At 43.8% G+C, this 22829-nt stretch overlaps 1 protein-coding gene across 2 annotated transcripts; it reads right to left on the bottom strand.

Annotated features, from left to right (window-relative positions):
• Positions 1–2240: 2240 nt before the first annotated feature.
• PCYOX1L (prenylcysteine oxidase 1 like) lies at positions 2241–22013 on the bottom strand. Of its 2 annotated transcripts, none has more exons than XM_066591299.1 (6): positions 21876–22013; positions 17717–17923; positions 14605–14779; positions 13097–13308; positions 10169–10309; positions 2241–3219 (listed from the first exon to the last, which is right to left on the bottom strand). In XM_066591299.1, the coding sequence occupies exons 1-6, from the start codon at positions 21958–21960 to the stop codon at positions 2552–2554; spliced, it is 1488 nt and encodes a 495-aa protein (XP_066447396.1). In that variant the 5' UTR covers positions 21961–22013; the 3' UTR covers positions 2241–2551. The 2 variants fall into 2 exon arrangements, with proteins under 2 accessions (XP_066447396.1, XP_066447397.1); XM_066591300.1 differs by having other exon boundaries at positions 17717–17867; positions 21876–21973.
• Between the last annotated feature and the right edge of the window lie 816 nt (positions 22014–22829).

Here is a 22829-nt window from a genome sequence, read left to right as displayed (position 1 = left end):
CCCCCCCCCATTATTCTACTATTGACAACCTATCTTGCTAATAAGCCATTAATAGTTTACAACTGGACAATCCCATTAAGTTGCAAAATTGATGGAACTACAATGTTAGATTGTGTGTTATTACTACCTCATAAAAATCAATGGAACTGACCATTGTCAGGTGACAATAGCTCGACTTTCTGATGATTTTACGCAAAGGAAAAATATTGCATTTTACATGAAAGTTAGATTGTGCAATTATCCTGTGCTAGACAATAAACTGTAAAAATCATTGTAGCCCAGGTCTCCAAAAATAAGGCTATACAGGGTAAAAAAACGGATTTTAATGGTAGTCACTAGAGAGAATGTGTATTCTCCAAGAGGCACCCACTTTCCAGTATTCTCTTCGTTATACGAAAGTGTTAATGTGGAGCTTAAATAAGTACTTCTTTGCTTGAAATTCAGCCCCAGGGCCAAAAATCATACATAAATAACATCATGAAGAGATAGAAGGTAAAATACAGTACTGGCCCTGTGAGAGGTTAGGCTTTATGTAGTGCTTTGAGGCTCAGCACGCCGCATGATTACGGGGTGCTTTACTTGTCCATCTAGTTGTATATTGTAATGATTCATGATACAGTAAAAATAGTCATAGTGAAAAAGGTTGAGCAAAAAAGGGACACAAATATCACCCATCAATTTCCTATGTATCTCCCCCATGCTGCAATTAAAAATGTAACTTTATTCTGAACAGTGGGGTGAGGGACAAGCAAAGCTAGATTGATTAGCCTTACGAAAGCATGCGGCATTGAGAGAATAGTAGCCCCTGACCTATTTACTAGTTGGCAGCCCAAATAAGCCAAATCCAACACTGGGGAGGGTGTGAAAGATAGTTTGGACACTTGAAGCAGGTACTCGACCACCCTACATATCTGATCTTAGGTATGCAATACTTTGTGGGAGCTGGGTAAACTATCTTAATCCAGGCTAGGCAAGTTTTGGCCAGAAGTAAACCTCATTTTGGAGATCCCAAATTTCATTCATATACTCCATTATGGTATAATACAAGGTTGTCGGAATTCTGGAACCTACCCAGTAAAGCCCTGTTGATGTCATACAGCAAAGTAATGTCTAAAGACATTGCAGACAATAAATGAATTCTCTCTTCCCAACAATATGTTCTTCGAATACCTTCAGCTTTGCCATGCCTATTCGATGCAGTTTAGTCCCTTGGTCCCGGAACTCCCAGATTTTTCTATATCCAGACAAATATCGGAAGGCAGTTCTAAAGGTATAATTTCCGCCCTATGCAACAGTTTCCTTTTGTTCCCACAGGAAACAGTAGTGGCTTGGGTCAAATCACATTGGGAAGCAGATATGTGTCCTGTTTGAAGATGACTGGGAAGAAACTTTGGTGGTTGCCAACCAAATATCTGATACACCGAACAGGCTATGCAATGATATATCCTCCATGAATGGCTAAATATTGCCCTGAAAGACAAGATCTGTGCCCAAAATTCAGCCAAGAGAACCTGGCAATGCCCTCATATTCAGTGCTTCTGGACACAGGTGGCTAGATTCCTTCCTATTTTGAGTTCACCCGGAAATCTAACCCCCCTTATCCCCCAGTGCTGAGTACATGGCATACTTGATGTTCCCCACCTGTCCAAGGTTCAATATACTTCTGCATGAAACTCTATTTCTTGCAAAGTAGCTTATAGCCAGAAATTGGATGAATGATTAAATGCCCCCCTTAGCCCAACGGATCAGCAGTATTAACTCATCTCTTCCCTACAAAAAATTGATATACATACACCCCGATAAATATTATATGTGGATCCCTTGGTACCAGCCTTCCATCACCTCAACTCGATGAGCTAGCAAGTTCCCAGTATTCTTCTGGGATCAGATGCCCTTTACAGAGTACTTGAGCTCCTGCCTCTTCCACTCTCCATTAATATACAGTTTCATTGTCTAGTCTTCCTATCCTTGGTCCTTACTTCAAATAATATTCCATGCAGAGTATGTTCCAAGCCTATGCGACACTAATACATAGGCTACATTGTATTTGTAGTTGTCATAAGCAATGTGAAATATCCCACTTGAGATAAGTGGTAGTATCTTATGTACTTAGCGCTTCAACATGTCTATAGTCTCTCCATCACATGAAAGGAGATATGCTATTAAATTGTTACATGCCCATGTATCAAATATTTTTCTTTGTTCTGTATCGAATAAGATGCCGCACACCAATGTTTTATGTAACATCTCCTTTATTTTAGATCATTTTTGTTGAATTAAAAAAAGTGGCACAAATCACAATGTTTGCCCATTCCGATGCGAGATGCAATCCTCAAAAAACGTCCAGTTATTCCAAGCAAGTTTTAAATAAAATATCATAACCCGACCCCAGATCTGAAAAGAAAGCTGTCAAGCACATGAGATCCAGCTGCAGAGCAGAGGATACGCCATACCATGAAGTCCAGTGTTAAATGCATAACCATGAAAGTCCAGTGTTAAATGCATAATGCCATGATAAAGAGTCAAGTAACTGTGCTGTGTGCCAAGTGCGCTAAAGTTCAGTCTTTAGTTTGTGCATTAGGTCTTGCTGATCTATTTTCTCATTGAGTTCAAACCAGCGATTGAAAGCCAAAAGAGCCAGATTTTTTGCTGCAACTGCGCTCATCTCCACAGAGCTAGCAGCCCACTCCACACCACTAAGGTAATAGAGGCCATCATGAAGAATAATGGGAGGCAACGGCTTGGAAGACACGGCAGTAGAGTAGCTCGGAAAGGCCTGCCACTCAATTACTTGAACAGAGTAGTAGGATTTAAACAAGGTCTTGAGTTCTTTTCTGTCTAGAGGCCTCTGAGACAGCACTCGCCAAACCGCAGCTTCCTGCGGAGGCTTGCGGCGAAAGCCAACTGACACATTTACTGGGCACAGACTTTCCAGGCTATGGAATATAGCATCTGGCGTGTCCATGGAGAGAATACTTGAAAAGGGAAAGAGTTTGGGATCCACAAAACCAAAATAGGAGGAATTGAGATATCCATGAACAATGGAAGAAACTACCCGATGGTAAGAACCCATGGGATCAGGAACAGATTGCGGCAGGTTCAGAAATGAGATGGGGTATCCAGATTTGTGCAAAGGGGCAGCCACAATCACCAGATCATAGTAATCTGAACCAAGAGTTCCTTCTTGCTCATACTGAACTTCATACAAGCGCTTTTTCTCTGTAAAGGAATTAAGACAGAATATATGGAGCAGTGAGAATAAATCACAGTACAGCATCTGTGCATTACTCACCTTCCCCAATTCCATATAAAACACTACAACTACATCATGGTGATGAAGTCCTGTTTTTCCCTAGTTTCAACTAAAATTAAATAGGTATATGAAAGTAAAGATGAAATTAAGGACAACTCATTTGCATGTTCTTTATTAAGGTATATCACAATGGGGGGGGGGCTAACAAAAACTGTTGCATTTTGGCATCTTTCATGCAAGACATTGTTAAAATCACAACTTCTACACTTAAAATGTTGAAAGATTTCAATTTACACAAACAAAATACCCAAATTGTCAAATACGAGATTGTTAGCATCTTTTTTTTTGGATTTTCATTTTTTTTGGTAGATGTTTGCTCTGGATATACAGCTTAGTGATGAAAAATAGCGCAACGGATGTTACTATGGCACTTTCTTGGAGGATACGATAGATGATAGAGCAATACAGTGACACAGTGCAGGGCTGTGGCGCCCACTGGTGGAGAGTATAAAGCATTTCATAATGCTGGAATATCTGGGCTAAAGAGATGCAATCTAGAAGACTTGAAGAGTGCAGAACTCAGTGATACAGTTAACATTTCTCTTCATTCAGTAGACATTACTGTGTATTAAAGCAATGTAATGTAAGCATGTTCGCATAGCCTTGATTTTTTCTTTAAATTTATGCCTTAATTTTAATTGTATCTCGGAGCGTCTTTCCCTGTCTGTAGACCGGCATCTATTCAAACTTGACTTCTATGGAGATCACTTCTGCACTTCCTATCAATGCACTTGTCACGGGGCACACTGATCCCCTTGACAACTGCTCCTCTGATCGTTATTAGAGGATTTAAAAATGGCTTGTAAAATGGAAAAACATTTTAGCCGATGTATCAATCAGCCATGCTTGCAGAGAACTCATCCTCTCCCCTGACTCGGCTTAGTATAAACTTGTGCACTCCATAAAATTCTGGAGCATCTTTTCTTTGAATTGTTGGGTCGTTCCTCCAATACTAAAAATGTGTGAATAAAATGACAACCGAGCATTACTAATCCCCTTGTTAACAGGGAAAGCACCGATATGTAGATACTGTCCAGTCAGTTCTGACAGTGTTGGGGCACATCTGATTGACAAGGGGAATGGTCACTCCCAGTTGTCAATTTATGGTTACATTTTTGTGGAGAAATAACAGAGGAACGGCACAGAGTTCTAAGAAAATGTGCTACAAAATTGGTATTTTATGAGGAGCACAAGTATTTACTAAAGTAGACATGTGAGGTCCCCTATGATGGAATTGGGCCGTTTATCTGTGTCATCTTCTGTTAAATTAAATTAGGAAGCATTCATGATGACAGATCTCATACATGTGGGAAGAAAAAAATACAACGCAATGTAAGGTAGTAGTAGCTAGTACATGAAGACTAACGTAGGCAGTGAATCGTAGAATTCAGCCTCTTAAGGACCAAGGCGCTTGGTCCTGGACTTTAATCCTGGCCGATTAAAAATAAGGCGAGGGATTACAGCTCCCGTAACTTACCAGGAGCAGGTGGGGTTCTCTGCTGTCAAAGACAGTGGAGGACCTGTAGGTAGACAGAAGTAGTCTATAAGCACTTCTGCTTTCTCTTTTGTGGCCTACATAACACTCAATCAGAGCTATGTAGTGAACAGAGGGACTAGCATCAGTCCAGCCATCACTTTGGTATGGCAGAGCTGCTGGGTTTTAGAAGACCCCTGCCCAGCTGTGTCAGTGATTATTCTCACACTAAGGAGAAGTTTTTCTCTGTAACTCAGGCTTCCTAGCGGAAAACTATGAAATAAACAAAAAAATGACATTGTGACTGTCTCCCAGAGGTCAGGGAGGACAAAACAAAGTTACAAAAATAAGTAAAAATGAGTTACAGAATAAAACACAAATATATTTATAAAAACAAGAAAACAACCCAACGCCCACGCCAACCTAAACTGTCGCCATATCCGCTCGGAAATCCGAGACCATATAAATTATGTATCAAAATGTCCAAATCAAGTCACCGTGACAGGCGAATATCCCAATTATTATAGAACAACTAAATCACCGATGGGAACCACTAACAATTAAAATATAACTTTTATTGTGTTTATTATAAAAATGCACGATCAAAGAACTGTAAAATAGTGCCTCTTGTTTAATAGAACAGCACTAATATATTTTTATGCCTAAAGTATTTTATAGTTGTGTCCTCATAACACCATTGGCACTGGAGATCGTCTTCCTCACACTTGAGTCCATACAAGGTACATCTAGTGTATGGTGTAGATTAAAGTTTTGTATGGTAGTCTCATATGGTGGACACCTGATCTATCACCAAAAAGTATTCGTTTTGTTTGATCAATAGCCAGCGGTTTGTGGAATGATATACTTCAAACATACTGCAGTCAAACACAACGACTGTTCACCCCAGGTCAGGTTTGAAATTTTTGGACTCTAAGATCCGGACCCTATATATCCTGGTGCTGCGCTATTGTTTGAGATAAGGCGCTATGTTCACCACTTTGATATAAATGTCCAATATTTGTTCACTTGGTCCATTACGGACACGTACACTCAATTAGTCCATAAAGGACCGTAAATATAGGGTCATTGTAGATCCACACTTTATTTATTGTGTGAAAAATCTCCACCCCTATATAACTTCTACATGGGTGTTTACCAACACTTTAATAAGGAGGCTATATATGAGTTATTGTGTGCTGTGGATGTCCACAAAAAACTCCTAAATGCCCCTTATTCGGCTCTGCTGCGTCACTATGGTCACTTGGTGTAACTAATAAAGTGACCCATGTGATGCAATGGAAGCTGGCCCCAATGTTAGTAAATGGAGGCACTCAGCTCTTGTTCATTGTTGCCATTGTGCTATCTCAAGGATGCGGGTATAATTATGGCCAGACTGGACTCTGATTCTATCGTCCAACAAGGCTACAAGAAACCCCTTTAAGAGCACAGCACTGCACTACCGACGCGTTTCTGCAGCTAACACTAAGTTAGCTGTGTCATCAGGGTAGCATACATAGGTTAGGTAGAGCCACAAGTAGTGAGCAGCATGACGGGCTGCAGTTAAATGAACATAAATGTCCAAATCAAAATGGCGAACCTATTCATGTACTTATAAAAAATAAAGGAAGAAGATCCTTTGTTTAAGCTTTATGTTAACATTACCCCTAATTAAAAAAGCAAACAAAAACAAACAAACAACAGCAAAAAAAATGTTTCAGCTCAAGAAAAAAAAAAAAAAAAATACGGCCATAAAACTAACACATACACAAAATTGCTAAAAAGTACCTGGCCCTCTAGAACCAAAATAGTTTGTAAAAAATCTGTTACACCTGTGCCTCGTTTAGATGAACGGCAAGCTTTCCACTAATGAGTTCCTTTTATGAGGCTGCTATTAACCCCTTGAGTGGCACGCCCGGAAATTTCTGGGACGAGCTCCACTGCCGATAGTGATATAGCCCGGAAGATTTCCGGGCTATGTATCACTATGGGAGCTGCAGAGCACAATGCCACAAGCTGTGACAGTGTGCTCTGCCTGCACAGACCCACAGAGAACAAAGCAAGGGCTTTGAACAACAGAAGCAGAAGATATTGCCGATATGCTGGCAATCTCCTGCTTCTAAGTCTCCTGCTTTGTTTATAGGTTGCCATAGAGACCATCGGCTTGTCAGAAGCAAGCCGATGATCTCTGTGGCAGGGAGAGCTGATGCTTGGCTGTCAGAGGACAGCTAGGTACATGCTCTTACAGCAGAGATCAGAGAAAACCGCCGATCTCTGCTGTGTTAACCCTTTACATGCTGCAGTCTATGTGACTGCAGCATGTAAAGGGCTGTCCCCGTCGGACCTCCAGAAAGTGATCAGGGGGTCCTGATGGGTCCCCGTGGAAGTCCCCTAAAGGGACAAAAATAAAAAAAAAAGTTAAAAAATTATTAAAAAAAAAATAAAAAACACTCGTCTCCCTTTACTTTGTAAAAAATGTAAAATAAAATCACACATGTGGTATTCGTGCGTCGTAATGACCCAGAGAAGGAAGTTGGTACATTATTTAACCCCTTAATGACATGGCCCCTTTTTTTCTTTTTTCCCCCATTTCTTTTTTTCCTCCCCGAAACATAAAAACTGTATAAACTCGGTATCGCCGGAATCGTGCTGACTCAGAGAATAATCTTATTACACTATTTATTCTGCATGTTGAACTCCGTAAAAATGAAATCCAAAAAACAAATGGCAGAATTTCTTTTTTTTCCCCAATCTCCCTACAAATGTTTTTACAAAAGTTCTGCAATACATTATATATACCCAAAATGATGCCATCAAAAAGTACAACTTGTCCCACAAAAAACAAGCCCTCATATGGCCATGTCAATGGAAAAATGAAAAAGTTATGGCTCTTGGAACGGAACTGCAAAATTAGTTGAAATTCAATGATTAGCCCATTTAAAAAACCTGCCCTGGCTGGCACGACAGGGTGTTAAACGAGTGATAGCAGCTAGCACTTGCGTTTTCCCCACAATTGCTGAGCTGCACCTCCAAGCTCGGGTGCAGCCAGGAAATTAGCGCTATTACATGAGCGTTAACAGCAATTTTAGGAAAAACATGGTGACTAGCACTTGTGTAATAGCACACATGGTCTACATGGTCTTACAAGTTTGGAATACAAATTTTTGCAACTGAACTTTTTCTATCTTGACTAGAGATGAGCGAGCATACTCGATAAGGCAAACTACTCGAGCGAGTAGTGCCTTATTCGAGTGCCTGCCCGCTCGTCTCTAAAGATGCGGGTGACAGGTGAGTTGCGGCGGTGAGCAGGGGGGAGAGAGGGATCTCCCCCTGTTCCTCCCCGCCCCCTGCCAGCACCCAAATCTTTAGAGACGAGCGGGCAGGTACTCTAATAAGGCACTACTCGCTCGAGTAGTTTGCCTTTTCGAGTATGCTCGCTCATCTCTAATCTTGACCCAAATTTATTTTTTCTATTACTGCTAAGCTAGTATTGTTTTCTGTTTTTGTAATTTTATAGTTTGGGTAGTTGCTGTTTGGGCACGGTGTAGGTAATAATACCCTCATTTATCAAAAAAAATCAACAGAAGAAGTTGTCGTTTTGCTGCAAAACTCAGCATGCAGTTACATCTCAGGCAGATATGCAAATGATTAGAGTTGTGGGGTGATTAGATGATCAATCTTGCCATCTGAGGCCCTAAAAGTGGTTCCATCCTTGGTTTATAAAAGTTTCTCAGAGGCTTCTTGTGTGTAGTGGACCTCTCTAAGAGATTGAGAGGGGCGCATTACTGGAATGCGAGAAGCTGGATGGTCATATGGCTGAACTGCCCGCCACCTAAACTGTTTTCCCTAGACTGTTGGGAGGTGTTAGGAGCAGTGGAGGCGTGAGGACTCGTACACAAGGCGACCGGGCTCAGGATACCCTCGACAGACCACCAGTAGAGATAATCATTTCATCTTATGACAAGCAATAGATAGGTGTCACCATCATTACAGGCCTCTGTGTCTGTCGAAAACATTGCCAGATGCTTGGCTGAAGGACATTTGGTCTCACAGCGGCCATTACATGTAATGCCTTTCACACCCATGGTCACCTCAGTTTGCAGTGCTGTCAAGCACAATGAAAATGGACTGCTATGGAATGGAACAGAGTTGTCTTCATCGATGAATCCAGGTTTAGTTTGGGCACTGACAACAGCCATATTTGTCTGGAGACCTAGTTGTGAGCACCTCAATCTTGCCTTTGCTGTGGAGCGGCACACTGCCCCCACTGATGGTGTGATGGCCTGGGGGGGGCCATCACATACAACAGTCAGTCACCCCTAGTAGTGATAGGAGGGATAATGACAGCTCAGTGATATGTTCAGGACGTCCTGCGGCCACATGTGTTCCTCTCATGGCGGCTTCCAAGAGGCATTTTCCAGCAGGATAATGTTCAGTCGCACATACAAGGGGGTCACAAGAATGTCCCCAGAACATTGTCACACTTCCATGGCTGCCCGGTCACCAGATTTATCACAAATAGAATATAAAATTGGATCATATCACATCTTGTATCCAAGCTAGAGGCGGCCCAACAGGGTGCTAGAGCCTCCATGCCTCCCCTTATCACATCTTGCATCCAAGCTAGAAGCGGTACAACAGGGTACTAGAGTCTCCATGTCCGCCTGAATCACATCTTGTATCCAAGTTAGAGGAGGTACAACAGGGTACTAGAACCTCCATGCCTCTCCGTATCACATCTTGTATCCAAGGTAGAGGCAATACAACAGGGTACTAGAGCCTCCATGCCCCCGTGTCACATCTTGCATCCAAGCTAGAGGTGGTACAACAGGGTACTGGAGCCTCCATGCCACCTGTATCACATCTTGCATCTAAGCTAGAGGTGGTACAGCAGGGTACTATCGCCTCCATGCCTGCCCGTATCGCATCTTGTATCCAAGCTAGAGGCGGTACAACAGGGTACTAGAGCCTCCATGCCTGTCCGTATCACATCTTGTATCCAAGCTAGAGGCGGTACAACAAGATACTAGAGCCTCCCTTCAAGCATTCAGTTTTCTGAAATAAATGATCCTTTTGCTCTGATATTGCAATCACTAACTTATATCAACATTACAATCACACAGATAAAGTTTCATTCGATCCCGATAACTTTTTCTAGGTGCTTGATGTTTTTTAGCTATGAGTGTACAGTATAAGATCAGACTTGATGGACCATATGTCTTTCTCTGTTGTCAATTTTCGATGTTTCTAGGTTTTCAAAAAACTAACTTTGTTCATTTCCACTTACCACCAATCTTGGCATTAAATGAAAAGTGTTATGATTGCACATCTCTACAACTTGACAGGTATTTTTTGTGTTGTTCATGTTAGTGAGAAACATATACCTGTGTTGTGTAGAGACACGGCTGTCACCCGTGCATGGATGACATTAGCTTTTGTCAGCTTCAGTAAACCTGAACAAATCAGCTTATTACCACCTTCTACAGACCACATGTTTCCCTGGGCTCCTGCCAAAGACATGGCACCTAAGAAAAGGAAGAAGCACATATGATAACACAAGCAGAATAAAGCCCACATAACATGCCACATCTGCTGACACTGCAGAGTATTTTAGTAGTTCACATTCTGCAAGAAATTGAGTCCTACAGCTTATAGCATACATCTAAACACTAAAAGCACAAGAGAAGAACTGTTAAACATTAATTTATTCCAATTGTTTTGGGTTTTTTGCTTAAAAATACAATTAAATGATGGTGTACATATGCTTTAATTTTATGGTTGAAATGTCTCAAATTTTCTAAAGTTGTGTAACTTTTAAGCTTGTTTTCTATCAATGTCTGTAAACACTATTGTTCCATTACTAACAAATTTAAACTGGCTCCAAAACTGGTCTAACTAGTCCCTATTGTTGAAAATCATGTGACCGTGAATCAAGGTTCAACATGCTGACACCATCTTCTGTCTCAGAATGCTGCTTCCCTGCATTTATTGTCCATATTATCTATAGGGCTATGTCCACTCTGCATTAACCCCTTGAGTGGCACGCCCGGAAAATTTCCGGGACGAGCTCCACTGCTCATAGCAACATAGCCCGGAAGATTTCCGGGCTATGTATCACTATGGGAGCTGCAGAGCACAATGCCACAAGCTGTGACACTGTGCTCTGCCTGCACAGACGCACACAGAGCAGTGCAAGGGCTTTGAAAAACCAGCAGAAGGTATTGCCGACATGTCGGCAATGTCCTGCTTTGTTTACAAGTTGCCATAGAGACCATCGGCTTGTCAGAAGCAAGCCGATGGTCTCTGTGGCAGGGAGAGCTGGTTGTTAGCTGTCAGAGGATAGCTAGGTACCAGCTCTTACAGCAGAGATCAGAGAAAACCTCCGATCTCTGCTGTGTTAACCCTTTACATGCTGCAGTCTATGTGACTGCAGCATGTAAAGGGCTGTCACTGCAGCATGTAAAGGGCTGTCACCATCGGACCCCCGGAATGTGATCAGGGGTCCTGATGGGTCCCTGTGGAAGTCCCCTAAAGGGACAAAAAAAAATAAAAAATTTTAAAAAATGAAAAAAAAAAAAAATTAAAAAAATTAAAAAAATTTAAAAAACACTTGTCTCCCTTTACTTTGTAAAAAATCAAAAATACAATCACACATGTGGTATCTGTGTGCGTCGTAATGACCCAGAGAAGGAAGTTAATACATTATTTAACCCCTTAATGACATGGCCCCTTTTTTTCTTTTTTCCCCATTTCTTTTTTTCCTCCCCCCTGTTTAAAAAATCACAACTTGTCCCGCAAAAAACAAGCCCTTATATGGCCATGTCAATGGAAAAGTGAAAAAGTTATGGCTCTTGAGACGCAACTGCAAAACTAGTTGAAATTCAATGATTAGACCATTTTAAAAAACCTGCCCTGGTGGGCACGACAGGGTGGTAGGAAACCTGCCACTCAAGGGGTTAAAGGGGTTATCAGCACTGTCATTGACTGCAGCGACAGGTTTACTTGACATCACAGGTTGGATGCAGCCTGTAAAGAACAACACAGTGGAGACTGGAGGCAAGGGACAAGCAGGGAGAGGTAAGAATAAGTTGTTTTGTTATTTTGCACCATGGGGTGGTGGCCTTAGGCTACCCTTTCATAACTCAAACAACCCCTTTAACACTCTTAAGAGGGGTTCTGCCACCAGAAAACAAAAATTCTATACTTACCTATTCCACCCCTCTCAGTCTTCTTACTGCATCTTCTCCAGTCTCCTGCAGTCCCCTGGTTCGCCTCCCTGCAAACCGGATGATTCTTCTCTGCAGTCCATTCTCTGCAGTCTTCTTCCTGCAGGGCAATGTACGCTATGTCACTAGTGATGTAGCGTTCACGGCCTAGCAGGGAGTGCTGATCTATTGCAGAGACTGCGCATGGGCGTTGTCTCTCTGCAATAGTATATGAACTCTTGCAGTGAGACATTGCGCATGCACAGCCTCGGCAGTAGAACGGCATTCCTTGCTAGGCAGTGAACGTTATGTCACTAGTGCTGTAACCTACACTGACCTGCCGGAAGAATGCAGAGAATGGACGCTCCATAACAAGCAGAAGAGGATCCGGCTGGCTTGCGGCAAGCTGACCCAGTGGACTGGAGAAGATCAGAGAGGAGAAGATGCGGTAAGAAGACTGGGAAGGAATAGGTGAGTATTGATTGTTTTGGTTTTTTTTATGACAGAACCCCTTTAATGATATGGCCTATCTTGGACCTAAGCAGTTGATGATTTTTTGAGGATTTTCGTCTCCACTTTTCAAGCCATAACTTTTTTATTTGTTCACAACAGGGCTTATTTTTTGCATGTTTTTATTAGTACAATTTTGGGGCATATATAATGTATTGTATAACATCTATTACATTTCTTTTGGAGAACACAGAGGAAAAAAATAACGTCACTTATACCATTGTGTTAGGTGGATTTTAACAGCATTAATCATCACATCTCTGAACCCTTTACATGCTGTGATCAACATTGATCTCGGGATATAAGGGGTTAACAGCGGAAATCTGTGTTCTAACCGATCCCTACTGTTGCAGCAGAAGGCTGGCCGTCAGTCACAGCCGGCCCCCTCTGTGGCTGGCACGGGCTCAGCTTCAGAGCCCGCGACATCCATAGGACATCCGTTTACGTCCATTTCCAGGAACGCCTTCCCAGCTAAGATGTAAACGTACGTCCTGTAGTGGGAAGGGGTTAAATTGCTGCATCCTCTATATTGCCCTTTGTTGGGAAAGTGATCGAAATTTCCTTTTTTAAAAAAAAATAAAAATAAAACTAACTTACCAACAAATGCTGGTATTGCCACGGACTGCCCATAGCTGGCTTTCATCACAGCACTGATCACATCATCAATGAATCGCTGTGACACTCCAATACCTTGTAGGGATTCTCCAACAGACTTCTGCGTCATATTGACAAAGTGATCTCCTCCCAGGGAGCGCAGGAGCCCTTCTATTGTTGAGAAAGCGTACTCATGAGCTTGATATTTATAGATTCTGTTAAAAAAATATATTTATTATACCCTTCAAAACCAAAAATGTTTTTTTCTATGCTATGACCTATAAACAGTAAAAAGGTAAAAGCATCCTCAAAGAGTTCAACAATAGGGATGGAGACAAATAATCACTGGGATATCTAAAGAATAGATCATAGACAACTTAATGGTTGTTGGTATGGAAAAAACCTTAGACCCAACATCCACAGCAAAAATAGAATTTTAAAAACTGCGCAGGTCTCCCGCGTGTGCGATCCGTGCCCATGGGGAATTACTGGGCACCCCGCAGGTGATTAAATACCTGCGGATGTCCTTTTCCCCCGGCGTGCGGATTGCACGTGGGGGGAAAACAACCACGGCACGCTCCATTTTTGTGCCGTTTTCCCGTGGCATCCATTGAAGCCAATGGAAGCTATCCGGATTCGAGGCACAGATACAGCTGTCAATGCATCCATGCCGCGGGACCACAGGAAAGCAGGAGTTAAAAAAAAGAAAAAAAAGATGGCACGGCGCATACGCCCAGCACGCCACCGGCGTCCTGAGCACATCCACCGTGCACAAGAAAGAAGATTGGCCTGCACGGAGGAGAGCCCCGCAGCGTCCGGACAGGTAAGTATATTGTATTTTCTGGCCTCATGTCTCCGGGCCCGTTGGAATTCACTGCAGGATTCTGCACGGGAAAAGCGAGCGAGCCCGTGAACATGAGGCATTAAATCTTAAAAGACTTTTTTTTTTTACAACCTTATTTTGTTACATGGGTCCTCCAAAAATATGCCACAGGTATGTCTTGATAGGAATCAATAATTGCAGCTCTGGGGACCTTCAGAAGACCTTGCCATCTCATCCCTGAACACTAATTGGGGCAATTAGATGCCGCTGTCAGAATTAGCAGTGACATTTAAAGGGTTAACAGCTGCAATCAGCGTTGACACTGATCATGTCAGCAGTCAAAGACATCCTGCAGCCACCATGCATGGAGTGAAATTTGCTCCAAACCCCACACGCCCAGGACGTAACTGCATGCCCTGTGGTATGTAGGAGTTAGTAATCGACAGATTACTTTTTTGGGTGGGAAGAGGGTGAAAGGGGTGCAGATTTAAAATCCACAGAGCAAATACTGTACCCCTATGAACAGCAATGCGTATTCCCAATTGAAAGCAAAAGTAGGTGAATTTCACTTGGATTTTGTTGTGATGTCTGGGTGAAAATTCCCCTATGTGAACGCTTCCTTACGATGGCTAATGGATCTGATAGCAGATTACAGACACACATAGAAGATATGTTACCCACGACTAACCTCATGAACTTCTCCATGACTTCCTCCACCCACATCTGCAGTCTCAGGAAACTGATCCCATAGTGCCACCAGAGCCGGAAGAGATTCAAGAGATACCAGTCTGTCTCCTCCAGAACCAGCTGCTCTCCATTGAAAATAGCGCTCTTCCCCACGACATCTTTACGATGCTTTAGCCCTTATTAGAGGAGGAAAACATTGTCAGTACCGCCAGCAGAAACGGAAAAACGTTGCATCAGTCTGAGCGGCGCTGCCATACCCTTCACTAGCGAACCACAAGGCCCATCTATACAAATTGCTGGTGTTTTACCATGTGGTCAATGCAACGGGAAAGAGTTGTGGATGTGATCTGTCATCAAATGGAATATCTTTAACTAAAGTGAGCAAAACCTTGTATCCACCGTACACTCCTCTGTGGGAAGTTGATGCCTATCCTGCTGATTCTGTACAATTTTTAATAACAAAAAAAAAAAAACAACTATTGTCAGGAAGATACTTTTTTTTTTATACATGTGCCTCATTGTTTCTCCTTCTGGTCCTCCCATACCAGCTCCTGTATTGCACAAGGGACGTAATCAATATCGGACTTCTACATAATGCAGAACTGGTTTTGCATCCACAATATATAGCATCAATCCTTCTATAGTACAAGACATGTCGAGTAGAGGGTAGTAGGTACTTCCTATAGCTAGTTCTACACCAGATAAGGATGGCCAACATCCCATTTTGCTGGGATCAGTAGATGTTCTAATCTGTTTAAGGGACCCTTGAAATGGGGATTGGGCGTATTAGATTTCAACACACCTCAAGGGCCATTCATACCGGACGATTATTGTGCAAAATTGAACGAATCTGCGCGATAATTCTTGTGTCTAAATGGACAGCCATCGCGTACCATTCGCTTATAGTTTGGTAGTCGCTCACTTTCAAATCAGCATGAAAATCATCGCTCATAGAATGTGAAGCACTGAGCGAGAAGTCAGCACTCTACCCGGGCGCTGACAACCTAGCGGTGACATCACCCAGTCGTCCCGTCTAAATGGGACATTATACACATGTGATAAGGTTGGCCAACTTCCCATTTTGGTGGGATCAGAAGATAATATAATCTGTTTAAGGGACCCTTGAAATGTGGATTGGGAATGTTAGGTATCACACCTCATCCTTTGTTCCAGCAGAAGATAGGCCACATCTGAACGGCCTTTTACATGGCCCAATTGTTATTAGAATAATCGTTAAGGCCCATTTAGACACAACGATTATCGCTCAAAAGCCATCTTTTGAACGATGATCGTTGCGTCTAAATGTGTGGCCATCATGCACTTTTCGTTCATCGCTGACTTTAAGCAAGCTAAAAGTCTGCGATGACTCTTATCAGTGGGATACCGCTGATAGTATTCTGTCAGCTGGTATCCCGCTCGGAGTTCTTAACGGGATACCAGCTGATAGCTTAGAGAACAAATCAGCTGTCTGCACTCCTGCTGTTCTCGGAGCTATCAGCGGTATCCCACTCCGCCTTCATTTACACGCTAATAACTCTTAAGTAGCTAACTAGCTACTTAAGTGTTTATGCAAAGTGATCGCTCAAAACTGTCACTCAAACTCCCGTTTGAGCGATCATCGTTCCGTGTAAATGGGCCCTTAGAGTGATTTTCACAATAATTACTAAGTGCAAACCCTGGCAGTGACAGTACGATCAGCTTAATGTCGTTAGATTATTGCTTTTTGGATTTTTCATATGGCCCGAAAATCAGTATTTCTCTGCTGCAAATCCTTTGGTATAAACAGGCGTTGCAACGATTTGCTGCATAGAAAGCAATTGCAGAAGGGGTGACTAGAGGTGCGGTTATGATCCAACGAACAATCAAAGCTACCCAATTATTGCATAGCGTAAATGCATGCCAAGTTGAAGATGTACGATCGCTACTTCACCTCTGGCCGAATGTTCAGTCCAATTCATCTTGCAGTGTAAAAGTACCTTAAAAGTCGCCCTGTCAGCTATTTTGACCCCTATAAGCCAAGTTTACAGGCTGAAAGTAGCTGACCCACCGAGTCCGTGGATGCACGTTTTATACCAGCCTTCCCCACTGTTACCCTATTATGAACGCTCAAGCCCACCACTGCAATGCAATGAGCTGCGAGCTAAGTAGTCCTGCCATCCTATGTGTATAATGGGAGGAATACCTAGCAAGCATCACAATGCATTCAGTGGCTGGCTGAGTGCTGAAAACAGGGTAACGGCAGGGAATGTAAGTATAAGGGCTCATCCACACAGGTGTAACACGCAGTGAATGGAGGCAATGAAAAACTATGGACTTTCACTCTTCAATTCACACCGGCGTGTGTACTGCATATCTATACACAGGAGAAATAAATCGCAACATGCTCTATTTCTCCGCGTATCAAACGCAGCCCTTGAAAGGGCTATATATGAAACGCTGTCCATATGCAGGCATACGAATTTGGGGAGAAAAAAAAAAAAAAACACACTGCGCATGTCCATGATATCATATTCCCATGAATGCGTAATACCAATCGCAATCCCGTACGCGCTCTCTGCCGGCAGAGCAAAAGGGCTGTGATACTTACAGCACTGTGGTACACTCGCAGCGTTGTACGCACCTACTCGTGTGAATGAGCCCTTAAACATACATGCCCAGACTCAGCTATTTTGAGCTCATACACTTAAGGCTCATTTAAACGCAAAGACAATGTTTCTAACGATTGAAAGATTGACAGTTCTAGCTATAATTTTGCATAAAGTACTAATGGGCACTAATGCCTATTAGCACCTTATCAGCTTCATTCGTGTGTAAATGAGCCTTCAGCAGCTGTTTGCAAATCCCAGCATGTGGTCTGAACTTTGCACTCAGCTGTATTATCTTTGCACAGGCTGCCAGCTGAATACAATGTAATCAGCTGCTCCCATGGAGAACACAGCATGCGGTCCCTGCTATCTCTCTGGCTGAACTATGGATTTTAAGCTCATCTATAAATCATTGTTCAGCCGAAGAGTGAGAGATGGTAGCATTCACAAGCAACAATTATCGCACATAGTACATTTCCCCGAAGTATATTAAACCTTATTTATAAGAGTATCCATGCAAAGACTCACCCAAAAGCTTGACAAAATCTTGCATGTGTAAGTGTAAGGAGTGAATTGTTGGGCTGCCGCACTCATACTGCTGGCTATTCACAGTTAGAGTGGCCAATCGCCCACCGACACGGTCCGCCTCGTAGACATCAATCTGCACTTGGGGTCCAAACTGCTGATGAAGAAAATAAGTGACTGCTGAGCCCCCAATACCAGCACCAATTACAGCTGCAAGACATAAGAATACACGGTACAGTATGTAAGAGTAACCCTTTGTACAGAGCATGCTTGACAAGAAGAAACAAGGTTTCTTACACCATGCTGTTTACGTGATGCATTTGTCAGTTCTACTCATTGCCACCATCATGTTACCTATTAGTTCTGCATTGTATGTAGGAACTACTAGGATTCAGCTAGGAAGGGTTGATTACAAAAAGCACTAAACTGGCTCAAGAGGTCTTTTTTAACCATTTTTTTTTGTGTTTCAATGCATCTTATGCAAAAAAAAAAACCAAGCAACTTAAAAATCTATTGTTTTGTGTCTACAGCTCCTATACAAAGCTCTCTGTCTCCATGGTAACAGACTACAAACAAACTGAGACCTCTGATCTTGTAGTCATACTGTCTTTCATTTTCCCCTACGTCTTACTAATATATATTTGGTGGGTTAGCAAGCAGTAAGGGCAATAGGACTACAAGGTTAAACTATACAGTTTGTTAGGAACTGCATACAAAACTATAGATTTTTAAGTACAACTATTGTAAAGTCCAATTACCTATTTCCAATCACCGCACCATCGCCCTCATACCTCATGTGAGCAAAATTCTTTTGAAGATCATACAAAAACGCATTGCGACAATTGTTGAACAGGAACTGCCAGACGCCCAAGCTGGCTTCCACAAAGGTCGTGGCACCAGAGACCCAATCGCGAACCTGGGCTGGTCGTGGAGGAGACCCGGGAGAATCAAAAGGACGGGTACATGTGTTTCATTGACTACAACAAGACATTTGATTGTGTCGAACATGACAAGCTTTGGAAGTGTCTGAAGCAGATGGGCGTCCCAGAACATATTGAGCAACTTATAAGGTCGCTTTACAATAATCAAGAAGCAACGGTCTGGACGGCTTATGGAAACACAGATTGGTTTGGAATCGAGAAAGGTGTACGGCAAGGCTGCATTCTATCACCAGTCCTTCTAAATCTGTACGCAGAAGCGATCATGAGGCGATACAATCTGGACGAATTAGAAAATCGGAGTCAAAATTGGTGGCAGAAATGTCAACAGCCTCCGATATGCAGATGACACCACCCTGCTTGTGGAAAGTGAAAGGGACCCGGAATACCTTATCCAACCAGTGTAAAAGGAAAGCGAACGCATGGGCCTGTACCTCAACAGCAAGAAAACGGAAGTTGTGACCGCGGAAGGCAATGGTACAGTGAACACAAACATCAACAACGAAGAAGTTGAGACAGTCCAAGATTTCATCTTCCTTGGATCCAAAATCTATTGCAACGGGCAATCTGGACCTGAGATCAAGAGATGGATTACACTTGGTAGGAATGTAATGCAGGGAATGGAAGAGATCTGAAAAAGCAAGGATATTAGCATTGCAACAAAAACCAGACTGGCCAATGCAATAGTTTTTCCCATAACGACGTATGGTTACAAAAATTGGACGCTCAGGAAAACAGACAGGAGGAAAATTGATGCGCTTGAACTCTGGTGCTGGAGGAGAATGCTGCGGATACCTTGGACCGCCATGACAACAAACAGGGTATTGTTAGATCGCAGCAAACCGAAAATATCACTAGAGGGCAAAGTTATCAAACAGCGACTCTCTGTTTTTGGCCACGTGATGCGCGGAACTCACTGGAAACAGGACTGATACTTGGCAAGGTCAGTGGGAAGAGAAGATCAGAACGACAAACAACAAGATGGCTAGATACAATCGAGGCTACCACGAACACATCAATCGTGGAACGGAAAGAAGCCGTGAAAGACAGGAATGTGTGGAGAACATTGATCCGTGGAGTGACCGAAGGTTGGATGCGACTGAACGGATAATCATCATCATCGTTGTAAAGGGTGTTCACTTTTCATTTTAGGTACACTGGAACAATAAAAGTGGTTGAGAGGGTGGACATGGCCTTGTCGGATACCAAGTGGTGATGGAGGTCCATCACCAACATAAGCAGTCTGCAAGTCCAGCTTCCCGGAACGGGGCTCTAGTACAATGCAAACTGACTGCCATCAGTGCCCAGAGATCTCCGCTCTAATAGGGCCGTCTAGACAATTCTGGAAGTGCCATGTCAGCTGGTATTTATCTTATAAGTAAGATAGAACCTGAGCGCTGCGTAACGCATCCCGATACCATGAACTTCACTATCTTCTGCTATGAATCTAGATTTTGGGTTGTTCACATCGATGCTTGCTGCCGTTATGACATGTTCTGCCCCGTTATAGGTGAAGAATAAGCAAAATAACGGCACTGCCGAGCGATGGAGCACGGAGCCCATGTCAGACACAACTGGCACCGGACAGACCCTGTTGCTTACGAGCAGGTCTGTCATGTTCCCATAAATGTCCGGAAACCAACTAGCGCTGCAAGCAATGAAATCTCCACCCAGCGCTGCAGACACAGATGTGAACGAGCACTAATACTTCTGTAATCTCCCGATCCTGTGCCGTGACGCCAGCACTACCCGAGGCACAGGATTCCAGGATTTGCGAATTTGCTTTGACCGTTGTGAAGCCTCAGTGGATGCAGTGCACATGCGTGTATATGTAAGTTGTACCAGCCTCTATGCAGTGCACATGTATGTATAAGCAGGTTGCACTGGTTTCTGTGCAGTGCACATGCATGTATATGTAAGGTGGCAATGGTTCCTGTTCAGTGCACACACATGTATAGGCAGGCTGCACTGGTCTCTGTGAGGTGCACACGCATGTGGATGTAAAGTTGCACTGGTTTCTGCTCAGTGCACATGCATGTATAAGCAGATTGCATTGATCTCAGTGCAGTGCACACGCATGTATATGCAAGTTGGCACTAGTCCCTGCTTAGTGCACACGCATGTATATGTAAGGTGGCACTGGTTCCTGCCCAGTGCACACGCATGTATATGTAAGGTGGCACTGGTTCCTGCCCAGTGCACACGCATGTATATGTAAGGTGGCACTGGTTCCTGCCCAGTGCACACGCATGTATATGTAAGGTGGCACCGGTCTCAGTGCAGTGCACACGCATGTATATGTAAGTTGGCACTAGTTCCTGCTCAGTGCACATGCATGTATAAGCAGGTTCCTGTGTGATGCACACGCATGTACATGTAAGGTTGCACTGGTCTCTGTGCAGTGCACACACATGTATAAGCAGGTTCCAGTGTGATCACACGCATGCACATGTAAGGTTGCACTAGTCTCTGTGCAGTGCACACACATGTATATGTAAGTTGGCACTAGTTCCTGCTCAGTGCACACACATGTATAAGCAGGTCTCTGTGAGGTCCACACACATGTATATGTAAGTTGGCACTAGTTCCTGCTCAGTGCACATGCATGTATAAGCAGGTCTCTGTGAGGTGCACACACATGTATATGTAAGGTGGCACTAGTTCCTGCTCACTGCACACACATGTATAAGCAGATTGCACTGGTCTCAGTGCAGTGCAGACGCATGTATAAGCAGGTTCCTGTGTGATGCACACGCATGCACATGTAAGGTTGCACTGGTCTCCGTGTGGTGCACACGCATGCACATGTAAGGTTGCACTGGTCTCTGTGTGGTGCACACGCATGCACATGTAAGGTTGCACTGGTCTCTGTGTGGTGCACACGCATGCACATGTAAGGTTGCACTGGTCTCTGTGTGGTGCACACGCATGCACATGTAAGGTTGCACTGGTCTCCGTGTGGTGCACACGCATGCACATGTAAGGTTGCACTGGTCTGTGTGGTGCGCACGTATGGATGCAGATTCCAGTGATGCATGCGGTACTGACATGGATGCACAGGTTGCACTGGTGTATATCTGCCGCACACAGACGGGATGCACTGGTGTATATATGCTGCACAGGTTGCACGGGGATGTATGTAGCCACACAGACGGCTCGCACCGGTGTCTATGCGGTACATGCAGACGGAGGCTCCGGCATGTAGAGAATGGACGGCCCGTTACCTATCCTCCCGGGCGGGTCGGGGGGCCCCGGCTGTCCGGCGCACATCTGGGCGGCCACAGCAATCAGCAGCAGATGCGGAGACATGCTGAGGATGCGGGGGCGTCTAGAATGGAGTTGCTCCTAGTAGGTATGATGTCACGGGGTGGGCGGGCCGTCTGGGAAGGAGAGGCGGGGCCTCCTGTGGGGATAGAAGTCTGACGGAAGCGGCGGCGCACATATTAGCCTTTTACTCCCCACTTCTACACGAGCCAACCTAAACAACCAATCACAGTGAACCAGCCAACTCAAATAACCAATCACTGATTGCGGCGCTCTCCACCTGGGTGCTGAGTTGCTCTTACATGGGACTGTATGAAGGGAGAGGAGGGATGTTTTTATGGAATCTGCTGGAGTAGCTGATAGGATGGGACTTCTGTGTTTACATGGGTCTGCAGGTGGTAGATTGCTTATGGGAGGAGGGATGATCTGTTTTACATGGGACTGATTGTTGAGATGCTGCAGGCTCTTTTTCGCAGTAAATGATTTTATGTCTTTTGCTTGTGGATGAATGGGAAGCTCCTGTAATACTAGTTGATATTGCAGGGGGCGCCGCTGAAGCGGGACAAGGATGGCAGTAATGTGAGCATCTAAGAAGGGTAAGCGAGTTTGTGCCGCTGCTCTAACCCTGTTGGCACACAGAGGGTGCTGCCCCGCATCAGGTACAGGCGGATCAGCCTGCTCTGGAGTGGTGCTGGGCATGAAAGTGGGCAAAAGGCTACATTGTACTGGTCTGAATAGCTGCTGTTTACAAAGGGTTAAATGGGTTGTGCCGCTGATCTCCCCTACCAGCTCACACAGGGTGCTGCCCAGCATCAGGTACATCGAGGCTATAGCGCGGGCCAGAGTGGTTTTGGCCATGGAAATTGGTTCTTTCACCCCCAGAACCACTTTGGGCCGGCTGATCCCCAACTATG

The sequence above is a fragment of the Eleutherodactylus coqui genome, chromosome 2, assembly GCF_035609145.1.
Source record: "Eleutherodactylus coqui strain aEleCoq1 chromosome 2, aEleCoq1.hap1, whole genome shotgun sequence".
NCBI lineage: Eukaryota > Metazoa > Chordata > Amphibia > Anura > Eleutherodactylidae > Eleutherodactylus > Eleutherodactylus coqui.
Note: the sequence above shows the minus strand (reverse complement) of the source record. Positions and strands in the feature narration are given on the sequence as shown.

Coding starts and splice junctions, on each gene's coding strand:
- PCYOX1L (XM_066591299.1), bottom strand. CDS start 21,960: ATGTCTCCGCATCTGCTGCTGATTGCTGTGGCCGCCCAGATGTGCGCC. Junction 10,310..13,096: donor GGCAATACCAGCATTTGTTG/GTAAGTTAGTTT, acceptor TCCTTTTCTTAG/GTGCCATGTCTTTGGCAGGA. Junction 3,220..10,168: donor CGTGTCTCTACACAACACAG/GTATATGTTTCT, acceptor ATTCCTTTACAG/AGAAAAAGCGCTTGTATGAA.